The 13,163-nt window shown below is 38.1% G+C and overlaps 3 protein-coding genes across 4 annotated transcripts in view; 1 reads left to right on the top strand and 2 right to left on the bottom strand.

Moving 5' to 3' along the window:
• Positions 1–13,163, top strand: part of LOC124341273 (probable endochitinase) — a 168,064-nt gene that overhangs the window by 80,020 nt on the left and 74,881 nt on the right. The window lies entirely within an intron of this gene.
• LOC124340974 (sodium-dependent phosphate transport protein 2B-like) lies at positions 1,162–7,958 on the bottom strand. The gene is made up of 11 exons (XM_046793834.1): positions 7,858–7,958; positions 7,722–7,785; positions 7,377–7,575; positions 7,158–7,298; positions 6,955–7,086; positions 6,695–6,886; positions 6,481–6,614; positions 6,300–6,402; positions 6,104–6,235; positions 5,282–6,023; positions 1,162–1,547 (listed from the first exon to the last, which is right to left on the bottom strand). Exons 2-11 carry the CDS (start codon positions 7,779–7,781, stop codon positions 1,532–1,534), a joined length of 1,851 nt encoding a protein of 616 aa, XP_046649790.1. The 5' UTR covers positions 7,782–7,785; positions 7,858–7,958; the 3' UTR covers positions 1,162–1,531.
• On the bottom strand, positions 8,862–12,008 carry LOC124340963 (sodium-dependent phosphate transport protein 2B-like). Its single transcript, XM_046793815.1, has 10 exons — positions 11,830–12,008; positions 11,688–11,765; positions 11,428–11,605; positions 11,204–11,344; positions 10,997–11,128; positions 10,795–10,925; positions 10,662–10,722; positions 10,459–10,592; positions 10,055–10,364; positions 8,862–9,992 (listed from the first exon to the last, which is right to left on the bottom strand). The coding sequence occupies exons 2-10, from the start codon at positions 11,754–11,756 to the stop codon at positions 9,235–9,237; spliced, it is 1,914 nt and encodes a 637-aa protein (XP_046649771.1). The 5' UTR covers positions 11,757–11,765; positions 11,830–12,008; the 3' UTR covers positions 8,862–9,234.

The following is a 13,163-nucleotide window of genomic DNA, read 5'->3' as shown; positions in this document are numbered from 1 at the left end:
TCACTCGCTTCGCCCCTTAAAAAATTTCTCTCTCTATCTCTCTAAGTCTAGTCTACAACGGCCCTATAGTCCTCCTCTCACTTTAAAGCCGGCTTCTGCTGCATGCTCTATGTCTCGCCCTCTATATCATGATTACGTCGATCCCATCTATGAGATTTGTACTCTCCCTCAGAAGTCAGAAAGTCTTCTTCTCAGTTCACACACTCAAAAAAGAAAAAAAAACTTCACTCGGGAACTGCGCCATAGTGAAATATTTCGCCAGTGAACCTGCCGACCGACGATCGTCAAATCAAATTTTTCCATCACATTACTCGATTTTGTCGCTTCGGTATCGTTCCGCATTTCTAAGCCGTTTTCATTACTATATATCTACTCTGTCGTTTGAATTTCAAGGAATCTCATCGAGTGCTCTAAAGGCAATTAGGGACTTTGATGGGTGGTGCTGTATAGTCTGTTCAGCAAATTTCGTCCTGCAGCTCCTATAACATTACAATACAAATTTAAAATGTTGGTGATATTGCATCATTTTAATGCAAGTTAAATATTGTCACAATCCTTTATTGCGCACCCTTGTGTTGATACCTTGTCCAACTTAAACTTACCACACGTATAGCAGCCGGGGATTTTTTGTTTCTCCCCTTGGCATCCCGTGTTGATAAATAAACATGTCAGTTTAAGAAGACATCACCCCCCCCCCCCTCCCCCCCCCCACCCCCAGCTAATGTGAAATAAACCATCTGCTTGTTTTCTCTAGACGACGAAAAATCAGAAAAGTTAGGGTTCAAGGGATTATTGGGCTGGCTGCAATGCAGTATTGCCTTTTCTTTTATTTGTTTCCATCGCCTTTTTGGTTTTTTCTTGCGCGGGTCTTTGAAGTTTAGGATTTTTCCAACCGCTTCAACTTCCTTCATTGAATCTTGAGCAAAAACTCTCGCAAAAACTGGAACTTTTCTGGCTGCTGTTTCGGACTTTTTGCGTTGTTTCGTGACTTTCGTCATGTAGCTGCCACCTATCGATAAAATTTGAAAGAGGCAATCGGTTAGTGGTTACACAACTTTAACTTTTGTCACACAAAGGCTAAAAACAAAATCAAAGATAAACTTGATAATGATAAATATGTATGCTTAGATAAAGCAAACTTATGTTGTAAGTGATAACCTGTAATTTGTCACGTACATAATTTATTATTAGTGTATGTACACGACTCCGCCAATTGCTCCGTCATCTTCCATTATGATTGAAAGTTTCACCTTTCCATTAATGACACAACAGACAAACGAAACAGAATGCAGACATAATAGGGAAACAGGCATGAGTTTTGGCCGTGAGTTAAAAAAAAATAATAATTAACATCTTGACGACACAGATTTTCTTCCTTAAGGTTGTAAAGCGACATCTTGGAGTCAAAAGGGAAAATAAAGAATCGTTTGATTGAATTTGCAATTTTCTTCGTTGCCTGATCTTGGTGGCTGAAAAATGCGCGATTCTTCTTATAGATAAAATTGTCAACAAAACAGAATGCTGCACTGTTCTACGACGAATCTTTGCAAAGATTCCTCCTCACATGAGTTATGTTTGATGAGATATCATATGAGGATAGGAGTTTTCCTTATTTCATGAAATGCATGTGAGTTTTCATATCATGAGAAATCATATGAGGATATGGGAATTTATTCATTCAGCAACCTCACATGAGTTTTAGTTGATGAGATATCATATGAGAATAGGAGTTTTCCCTATTTCATGAAAAGCATGTGAGTTTTCATATCACGAGAAATCATATGAGGATATGCGAATTTATTCATTCATCCTCCTCATATGAGTTATGTTTGATGAGATATCATATGAGGATACGAGTTTTCCCTATTTCATGAAAAGCATGTGAGTTTTCATATCACGAGAAATCATATGAGGATATGCGAATTTATTCATTCATCCTCCTCATATGAGTTATGTTTGATGAGATATCATATGAGGATACGAGTTTTCCCTATTTCATGAAAAGCATGTGAGTTTTCATATCACGAGAAATCATATGAGGATATGCGAATTTATTCATTCATCCTCCTCATATGAGTTTTAGTTGATGAGAAATCATGTGAGAGTAAGAGAACTTTGAAACTTCCTTATCTCATGGGAGTGCTTGTGGGTTCTCATTACATGAGAAATCATATGAGGATATGCGAATTTATTCATTCATCCTCCTCACATGAGTTATGGTTATGAGAAATCATATGAGGATAAGAGATTTTGACATCCTCGCTCTCCCATGAGAAAGCATAATATTTTATTTGCGTGTATGACAAATTAGTGAGTCATCAGTACACATGAGATATCAGCGAGTTTTCAGTAATCCTGAGAAATCAACGTTTTTTCAGCTTACACGAGGATTTAGTGAGTTATCATTCCATTTGAAATTCAGTGAGTTTTTAGTAAACGTGAAAAACTAGTGCTGAGTTCTCAGTAAACAGGAGAAATCAGTGAGTTCACAGTAAATGGGAGAAATAAGTGAGTTCTCAGTAAATGTGAGAAATTAGTGGGTTTTCAGTAAAATAGAGAAATCAGTGAGTTGTCGGTACATCCAAAAATCATGCCATGGGATTATTTGTTCTCTAATTTGTTGAAGCATTTTTAACCGTTTAATAAATTAAATTATTCGCACTATTCTTACATATGATGATCCTATTATATGACTGAGTTAGTCGTGTGGGTTAAGTCACCAATTCTGGTTGTGAAAGACGAAGGTTCAAATCCGGGATAAGTTTATTATTTTCAGCATGCCGTACCAATGGTACGGCACAATATATATGGAAAATTTAACTGATGCAATAGTCGATGCATTGCTGCACCGAAACTTTCATGATTGAATTGAAGCTGCATCAGTATCGAACCTTAATACCCTCAACATTAACGTGATTGTCTAAATCGTTAACCATTATACAATGATGAGGTTATTAAAATTGTGAGTAGGAGACAATTGAACTTGAAGAGCGACAAAAGAGTCGTTAGTTCTCTGAATTCCTTAAAAGGCAATTTTAATTTTCTTGTTATCCTAATAATCATTCTTACAACAATTCATAACATATCTGTATCGCCTTGGTATGGCACGACGGCCACCTGGGTTCAAATCCAGATAAAAAATTTTCATTTTGCCAAAAAGCAACTTTTCCCAAGAGCCTATAACAAGAAAGCCATTTATGACGTCTGTGAGATGTCCAAATTATCTTTCCACGTGATAGATGAGGACGACAAGGACTTTAAATTTTCATCATTTTAACTGCTAATATTAATTTAGACAGTTTGAACCAAATACTGTTGAACAGTAAGAGCATATGGAGAAGTTGGTAGACCACTGAAATACCACTCTAAAGAACGTGGTTTCGTGCCCACCGAGGAACGTTTTTTTTTTCTTTTTGCTTAAATTTTCAGAGAAATATTTTTTTCTAACCCAATGTGTATTAAATGTCATTTGAACCCGATTATTCATTTGAATCCGAATTTCCAGGATGCTCAGTGAATGCTATAAAGATATGCCAAACATATTGGGATAAGAGCAATAGATTTCAAAAGAGTACCATTTTTCACGACAATAAACTGAAGTCCGATTAAGAAACTGCAGGAATTGGGATTTGAACCTTATCCTTCCGCATACAAATGCATCGCTCTACATGCACGCCACAACTTAAGTTTGATTCTTAATAAGGTCACATATTTTAATGTTTAAAATTTTATTTTTACAAAAAAATTTATGAGGGGGGTGGTATTTTTTTTCTAAATTTTTAAAAGTGAATCTTCTTTCTTGGCAACCATGCTTATGTCAGATGTCATATAAAAAGGGTAGATTTTTGTTCAGGAGGTTCACTTGTCGTTCAGGTGTTTGCAGTAAGCGGAGTGATCTCGATCCAGGTTTATTTTAAAATTTGTTATTTCATTGTTTAGTCTGTTGGTTTTCTTGTACTTTTAATGTAATTCCTGTATTTGAATGTTTTAAAACTTTATATTTTAAAAATTAAGAGGGGGCGTTATTTATGTTTCTATATTTTTAAAAGCAAATCTTCTTTCTTGGCAACTATGCTTATGTCAGATGGCATATAAACAGGGTCTAATTGTGTCAAGACGTTCTCTTTTGGTTAAGGTGTTTATTGCAGTTCGCTGTGTAATCTCGATCCAAGTTCTTTTCGTTTTTTTTTAGTCCGTTAGTTTTCTTTACGTTGTAGCCTGCATCGTTGTTTTGCAAGGGTATGTGGTTAATTTTTTAAAGTCTTTAAGTTAAATTTCGTATTGCTGCTAAAGTAATTTTGTTTTGTGATGACAGTACCCATTTATTTTTTACATGGTGTTTTCAAACATTTAGTGTCTTCTCTCTCTCTAGTGCCTTCGGTCGTTTTGTGTGTCTTGGCAATATTTTGTGAAATTTCATTTCATTTTGAATGCTCTAATGTAAATTTCGACACTTGTATTTTTTTGTATGGTAATTTTGATCAAATAAAGATATTGTTACATAACTTCTCAAATTCACGTTTTTTATTTTAAGAATCTGGTTTTCAATCATGTGGGATTGGAGAACCGAACCTTCAGACTTACATATAGTATCCGCTCTGAAATCCGATGTGATACGCTTAAGCTATACTCGGATATATAATTGTTTGCATTCTCTGACGACAGATTCTGAGTTGGATTACTGACGTAACACTAGTTTCGTACGATTCTTATTCTCAAATAATTCGCATGTGAGAAGAATGGTTTTGGAATTAATTTTCGCATGAATATAGCATAATTTCTCACATGGTATTCACACAATTTCACGAGATTTAATAATTTTTTGCATATGAGTTTCTCACAATTTCATATGAGTTTTCACAATTTTTTGCATATGAGTTTCTCATTATTTCACATGAGTTTTCACAATTTTTCGCATATTATGAGTTTCTCATTACTTCACATGAGTTTTCATGATTTTTCGCATATTATGAGTTTCTCATGACTTCACATGAGTTTTCATGATTTTTCGCATATTATGAGTTTCTCATTACTTCACATGAGTTTTCATGATTTTTCGCATATGCGAATCTTAAGTATTTTGCATACGATTATCACACATAACTCACACAAATACTAGGGATGATTTCTCTATGATTTACGGCGTCCCAAAATATCATACATTTCTCATATGAGTCCCGCATGAGTCTCATATCATTCTCAGTGCAAACTCATACGAGACTCATATGAGTCTCATATGATTTCGTATGCAATCTCATCATGAGAAATTTTCGTACGGGTGGTTAGGCTGTCGCTGGAAACCGTAATCTCTACGCTGATTGCGGAACTCGGACCATTTTCTTCTACAGCCGGTCTGCATTTCTTGCAGCAAGCGCATTTGGCGAACTGGCGATCGTAAGGCTCCAGAGAGCGACAAGCGAGCGGAAGCCATTTCCAGTTTCGCATGACACGCGGCAACCAGGATGGTTTCTTCCGTTGTAATATCTTGATCACGGCGATGACGACCAGAATTATCAAAAATGGAACGCCGACGCATAGCAGGGCGATAGGCCCAGCAATGGAGAGACCCAGAACGACGCCAGGCAAAACGAAGAACATCCCCACCAGGTAGAAAATGGCGTACCACCGGTACTTGGCAGTTTCGTTGCCAAGAAATTTAGCCATAGGGATAGGAAATCGCATGAAAGGAATGGGGTAGTAAAGCAGAATGCCCGTTATGTTGAAGAACAAATGGACGAGGGAAATCTGCAAGGTGTCTTGTAGTTTTTCCGGTGGCGCTGCTAATGCAGCGATGAGAGATGTTGTTGTCGTCCCTATGTTGGACCCCAAAGTAAGCGGGTAGACTCGTTCGATAGAAATGACACCAATGCCGACGAGCGGAGTCAGAGTGGAAGTGAAAACCGAGCTGGACTGGACCAAAAAGGTAATGACCGCACCGAGGGCCATGGCGATGTAGCCCGTAAGCCAAGGGACGTAAGGAATCTTGGCATTAATCACGCGCTTGATGAGGTTAGCGATATGTCCTGCATAAATTTATAACAAAGTTATTAGGTTGATGAGTTTTTCCAATGATTTACATTTGGATCGAGCATTTGTACTGTACCTTTCATCATAGAGTTGAGAATTTTGACTAAGCCAACCAGGCATCCGCAGAGCATGAAAAGGGATATGAACAGAAGGATCAGCCCCACGCCCCAATCTTCCATGTTGGTGTCTTCAAAAAGAAATTCGCCCTCTGAAAGGAACAAAGACTTCGTGTTGATTGCAGTTAACTTAAAAATTCTGAAAGGCAAACTTACGACATGGAACAGGTTCGGTAATGTTTCCGCATTGCTGGATCAAGGAAGCGTTTTCGTAATCTGGATCATTAACTGCCCATCCTTGGAGAACACTGGAATCGAGCTAAAATAAAACGTAAGAAGGATAAGTTATGTGTACTGCGGTCAAGTGTTGATCAAAATGAAATATCGATAGCTATACCTGAATGATCTTGTCCACAAATGGATCGATGATAGCATTCAACAAACGAACTTCGCCGCTGCCAGAAGTGGAATTGACACCTTTGACTATTTCTCCGGTCAGCCATTCAAGGTAACCGATTCCAAAAATTGAATCTGGTCAAGATAACACGAATTCACGTTTTATTTTTAAGCTTCTTTTTGGGTTGTGTTGATGAAAAGCAAATATTCCTTACTTGTCGCAATTTCAAGGGTAAAGAGTACGATGACGGCCAGCCAATTGAACATGTCGTGAACGGTTGCTCCGGCGAATGCTCTCCTAAACTCATTTTTATTGGCGATTTGGGTGAAGGACACGATCGTGTTGGTCACCGAAGTGCCAATGTTCGCACCCATAATGATTGGGATTGCCATGTGAACGGTGATGACTAAAAAACAGCAGAAAGCGGGTTAATATAAAAATATAAGTCATAGATTTGATTTGAAAGAAACTTACTGCCCGAGGCGACCATCGCAACTACGATCGAGGTGGATGTTGAGGAACTTTGAACCAGCACCGTTACAAGAATACCAATCATCAAGCCAACGACAGGATTTTGCATCAGTTCGCTTTGTTGGAAAATTTCGCCTTTTCAAACAATAAATTGCGTTTTACTTTATGGTATTAACTTGGAAATAATTCAGCGTCGAAAAATTTACCGGCAGTTTTTCCGGAAATCAGACGGAATGCGTCCGAAAGCAAAGTCAACGAGCATATGAAAAAATAAAGCAGTCCCAATGCAGTGACGATTTTTGCAGTGTTGATTGAAACTCGGAGTACTTTGGCTTTCGTGGTCATGTCTGTAATGGATTCACGATTAAAATAAGAATAAAGAAATGACATGTAGGTATATTTATAAATTTGATAAGCCAACGCACCTTTCCATTTCTCTGAATCGTCTACCATTTCGACAATCGCCCATGGATCGTCAACATTGGTCGCCAACGCATCGTCCGAATCCTCATCGGAGCTTGAACTACTCGAACTACTACTACTCGACCTACGACTGCTGTCATGTCCTTTTTCCATATCGTCTTGGTCCTTCATTACGGGAGCTGATGCCACATTTTCAGTTTCCTATGTGATCCAATCAATCGATAAGTCAACAAGAAAAATTAATTAACAATTGGGCGTACAGTCGAGTTCAACCATTCTAATATACTAATAATGAAGGATTTAACTAATGTATTTTTAAATTAAATTATGAAACAAATGTAAAATACCTCTGGTAATTGATTTGACTTTTCGGCAAGGGTCATTTCGGTGGCAATGGTGATCGTCATTTTCCTATGATTTAAAAATGGAAAAGAAATTGTTCAATAAAAATAATAATGAGAATTTTTTTTTTTTTTAACTTACCAGAGAGCTATAAGTATAGCTTTGGCAGTCTTCAAGTTCACCAGGTGACGAAGATTGAATTCTACTAACAGTTCTGCAGCTGGAGTTCAGGTAGAGGACCTGTTTTATACCAGAACCTGTCGATAGAATGCGACCGGCCCCTTTGCCCCACCCCTAATAATTTTATCATGATCCGATAGTCTTTGAAGTCATCAACACGCGCTTTTGGTGTGACATATTGCATCAACATTCAAGAGGATAAATTACCCTAATCATCACCACCACTGGTCCTGAGACTTTGAACCGTCAAAGTTCAACTCAAATCCTAGTCGAGACCGTGACAAATCCTTTTAATTCCCAGCTGTCAAACGTAATCATATGAGATCAGTGAGCACTATCTGCTGTGTGTATTTGCGTTGGTTCGCTGATGGTTTATTGGTAGAAGAAAGAATTCAAGGAGGAGGAGTTGATCAATTTAGGCCATTCAGATACGCTCCGTCATGTCCCCCGCTGTCTAAAGGTAAAAATTTGAACATGGTAGGTATCGGTTGTTGCCCACCACGTTCGCGACGCGTGAATGCTAGATTGTCTCCGAATAGATCACAGTCGTAAACGTTATGAAATCTGGAATAACCGGTTAAACATTCGCTTTGCGCACACTTTGACAGAGCATGAATTGGTCACATGTCCACGCCGTCAGACGTGATACTACGTAGTCGATACGTACGCAAGGAAAGTCGTTCATGGTCACACACATGGGAGCATTGGGAGCTAGGTGTATGATGGTGCAACCAAATGGTGATAATTCGTCTTTGTCAAGGTAATTTGTCCATTTGTCCTTGGTTTCAGATGAAATACTGGGTTTATAGCAGTAAGTCCCACAGTTATCATGTAATAAAACGTTGAATCAAAGCATCAACAGCAGCGTCGCACAACCTTGAACTAGGCCTATACAGACGGACGAATGGACAGAAATTAATTCCTAGCTTAACTTCCTAACGGTAAATAAATATATAGACAATAAGTCAGACTTATACCCTTTTTAATATTTCAAGTCAACAAAAAACATTAGACCGTTAGTGGATATTGCAGGTAAAAGCTGGCAGCAACATTTTTACTGAAAGAGCAATCGTGAGTGTATATAAAATATCGTATAGTGAAGTTTTAACGCAAAATTCCGGAAAAAGTAATAAAGTGGCAAAATACGTTGCGTGTTTATGTAACACGTTAGCAATGTATGGGCATATCAGGAAAATGGAAAGTAATCACATATAACTTGAGCAAATGTGATGATGGAAAATTAAATTTTCGTAGCGTCTCCTTAGACTCCTTACCTTTTAGCCACGGTCGCCCCATTTTTGGCTAATTTTAAAAAAGAGTTTTCCTAATCAAACTTGTTCATGTAGTTTGATTATTTTCTTCAACTGATGATGCTTCCGAATCGACGACGACAACGGTGCTTGCAATGCTGCTGTTTTCGGCCTGTCTACACTTATTGCAGCAAGCGCATTTGGCAAACTGGCGATCGTACGGCTCCAGAGAGCGGCAAGCGAGCGGAAGCCACTTCCAGTCTCGCATGACACGCGGCAAAAGGGAAGGCCGTTTTCTCTGAACGATTTTGATTATTGCAATTGCGACCAGAATGATTAAAAAAGGGACGCCAACTACTAGCAGTGCGATGGGGCCAGCAATAGAGAGACCCAAAACAATAGCAGGTAGAACGAAAAACATTCCCACAAGGTAGAGAATGGCGTACCATCGGTACTTTGCGGTCTCGTTACCGAGAAATTTGGCCATCGGAATAGGAAAACGCATGAATGGAATGGGATAGAAAAGTAAAATGCCCGTAATGTTGAAAAACAAGTGGACGAGGGAGATCTGCAAGGTGTCGTGAAGGGCTTCGGGAGAAGCAGCTAGCGCTGCAAGCAGTGCTGTTGTTGTCGTCCCAATGTTGGACCCCAAGGTAAGTGGATAGACGCGTTCGATAGAAATGACACCAATGCCGACGAGCGGAGTCAGAGCGGAAGTGAAAACCGAGCTGGACTGAACGATGAAAGTCATTCCGGCTCCGACGGCAAGCGCTATGTAGCCCGTTAGCCAAGGTACGTAAGGAATTTTTGAATTGATGACGCGCTTAATTACGTTTGCAATGTGTCCTGAAAATGAAATTGATTTGACATTTGACATTTGAAATATTTTTCTGTCTTCTATCAGTTACCTTGCATCATTGAGTTGAGAATTTTGACGAGGAAAATCAGGCAGCTGCAGAGAATAATGAGTGAAATGGCCAAAAGGATCAATCCTACAGCCCAATCTTCCATGCCAGTGTCTTCGAACAGGAAAACACCATCTATAGTGTAAAGAAGAATGTTTTTATTGATCACAACTTCGTTTCGTTGTATTTGTATAAAAATAGACTTACCGCATGGTATAGGATCAGTGGCATTTCCGCCGCACTGTTTTATCAATGAAGAATTGTCGTATTTGGGATCGTTATTAGCCCAGCCTTTAAGAACGCGAGAATCGAGCTGAAATATCAAAAAATTAGCATAAATGAAATGTTCCACTCAGAAAGGAATTTGCGATCAAGGTTCTGTACTCCAATTTTTAGCACATTGATACCTGTATGATAAGGTCCACAAAAGGATCGGTTACAACTTTCAAAATCTTGACTTCTCCTTCACCAGACGACGAATTTACTCCCTTGACAATTTCTCCGCTAAGCCATTCCAAATATCCAACACCGAATATAGGTTCTGTGATTATAATTATCAAATGATTAATATCTATAATATAAAAACAAATTGCGAATTGGCTAAACTTACTGCAAACTATTTCGATGGTAAACAAAACAATCACTGTCAACCAATTAAACATGTCGTGTACCTGTTATTGGAAATATTAAAATATTTCATCATTTTGAAACAAAATTGTATGGTATCAGGTATATATTTTTACCGTTGCCCCAGCGAAAGCTCTTCTGAATTCATTTTTATTGCCAATTTGAGTAAAAGAGACGATCGTATTGGTAACAGAAGTTCCGATATTAGCACCCATGATGATTGGAATCGCCATGGCAACGTTCAGAACTACATATAACATTAAATACCCGATTCAAGTCGAACGATGAATGGATGTTTTAAAAAATTTATATTATTACCTCCAGCGCCAACCATGCTCACTATAATGGAAGTGGATGTTGAAGAACTCTGGACTAGTACAGTGACTAGAATTCCAATCATTAATCCGACAACAGGATTTTGCATGAGTTCGCTCTGCTGAAAAATTGCACCTAAAAATTCACAAGTAGTTTGTTTAGTCTAATAATAATTCATTCCAATTTTCTGGCAATGAAAAATCGAATCACCTGCAGTTTTCCCAGAAATGAGGCGGAACGCGCTTGAAAGTAAATCAAGCGAGCAAATGAAAAAATAGAGTAAACCGATAGCGCCAACTATTTTAGCGATATTGCTCAGAACGCGGATCACTTTAGCTTTGGTGGTCATGTCTGTGCATAAAAATAAAACGCAGAAAAACAACACTTCGTGACTTTCAATTGGCGGTTATAAAAAGCTATTTTTCTTTGCATACCTTCCCATTTCTCCGAATTGTCCACCATATCAACAATCGCCCACGGATCCTCACCCATCGATGATTCGATAGGCGGAATGCTGTCACTAGCGCTACTGGTAGAAAGCGTATCTGACCTATTATCTTTTTTCGTGGAATCAAGACTATCATTGGTTCCAAACTCATTTGAAACAAATTTCTGTAGAAGAGGTTCGTTGAACAAGAAGTTTCGAAATTTAATTGGTAGAAAAAAGTGGAAATGTAAATTGGGTAAAACTTACGGCATCCATCGCTGAATTGACATTTTTTTCTTCCGAATTTAGAGATGTCGGGATTAGTGCCTTTGTCATTTTGATTGCCTGTAAATTTAAACGTGGTTTGGTTTAAAGAAGTATATCGTAATTTATTCGTAGTGAATTGTACCGTGTGTAAGAAGACGCTAGCTAATTGATTCAGTCGAATCAATTTAAGTGATGAGAGTTACTAATGAACTGCTACATAACTAACGAAAAGTGGCGCTATTTATTTGAAACTGCCTCCGTATGTCCGAATCGCAATCAAATTCTTTCATATCGTCATTTTTTTATTTCCCAGTTAATACGTTGATCATGCCTTAATTGCCCCTTCTTCACGTGATACGATATTTGTTTTCGAATTGTATATGCTTTAGCTGAATTGCTCTAAAAAATCTTGTAAAAATAATCTTTTAGTAGCATACCTATGTGTATATTTGTAATTCCATTATATGATAAAAATTATACAGCGACATAGGATAATAAAGTTACATGCGGTGACATGAGTACATGACACCGCATTGTCAATGGAGGTCAATTTCGCCACATCCACGTACTACAATTACCCTAAGTGTTCGACCAAGTTAAAAAGGGATTAATTTAAACATACGTATATAAAAAATATACGCGAGAGCCTTAAGCTTTTATCCTATTCGGTAATCCCTTTCGTCCTGTGCCCTCCCTCTCAACAGATTGTGAATGCACAGTCAACAGCTCCGGTTGAAACGAAACAAATGCATTTGTGTCACTATCGAGATAAACAAAACGTATAAAAAGGGGACATTTTCACATAAACCCCACCCAGTCTTAGTCAGAGCAGTCGTCGGCGTTCGATGTATCGTTCGACACATTTATTAATTGCATCAAACTATGTTCCCAATAATACATAAACAAAATAAAATGTTGCGGATGGTTTCGAAAGGAAATTATTCCAGATTTCAATGCTATTCATGGTGATTTTTTATTCCTAGTGAGTGTTCCAAAGAAGAGAAGACTAATCTTAGTATTTTTCTGCAATGCATCCGACAAATAACTTATTTTTTTTACGAGTTAGTAAAGTGAATTACGAACATTACGTAAGATGGAGTTCTCGTGTTTATCAGCGTAGCATATCTTCTCATCTTCCCACAAGGTTGCGACTTGGAGTCAACAGCAATTCGCTCAAGGTGACTGAAGTAGACATTGATCTTTGGCGCACGACACGCCTTACTGTGAGCACCGTCTGGCACTGCTATAAAAAAAAGCGTGTTATATCTATCTCCATAAATGCCAAACCCCCCCATCGAACTCAGTCAACTTTTGAAATAATAAAATGAAAAATACATATTTACCGGTATCGTCATGGCAACATAAAAATAAAAAAAAAATTGATAAAAGTTGTTGAATTGGGTCATTTCGTTTATGCGCATTATTTTAGCGCACATTAACACCATCGTGAAATCGGAATGTTTGGTTCGTGAAGTA

The sequence above is a fragment of the Daphnia pulicaria genome, chromosome 5, assembly GCF_021234035.1.
Source record: "Daphnia pulicaria isolate SC F1-1A chromosome 5, SC_F0-13Bv2, whole genome shotgun sequence".
NCBI lineage: Eukaryota > Metazoa > Arthropoda > Branchiopoda > Diplostraca > Daphniidae > Daphnia > Daphnia pulicaria.
Note: the sequence above shows the minus strand (reverse complement) of the source record. Positions and strands in the feature narration are given on the sequence as shown.

What these genes read in the sequence shown, in the direction of transcription:
- LOC124340974 (XM_046793834.1), bottom strand. Translation starts at nt 7,781, where the DNA reads ATGACGATCACCATTGCCACCGAAATGACCCTTGCCGAAAAGTCAAAT. An exon ending in AGTCAAATCAATTACCAGAG is followed by an intron (nt 7,576 to 7,721) that starts GTATTTTACATT and finishes TGGATCACATAG; the next exon opens with GAAACTGAAAATGTGGCATC. An exon ending in TCTCAACTCTATGATGAAAG is followed by an intron (nt 6,024 to 6,103) that starts GTACAGTACAAA and finishes AAATTTATGCAG; the next exon opens with GACATATCGCTAACCTCATC.
- LOC124340963 (XM_046793815.1), bottom strand. Translation starts at nt 11,756, where the DNA reads ATGACAAAGGCACTAATCCCGACATCTCTAAATTCGGAAGAAAAAAAT. An exon ending in GAGCTTTCGCTGGGGCAACG is followed by an intron (nt 10,723 to 10,794) that starts GTAAAAATATAT and finishes TTCCAATAACAG; the next exon opens with GTACACGACATGTTTAATTG. An exon ending in TCTCAACTCAATGATGCAAG is followed by an intron (nt 9,993 to 10,054) that starts GTAACTGATAGA and finishes TTTCATTTTCAG; the next exon opens with GACACATTGCAAACGTAATT.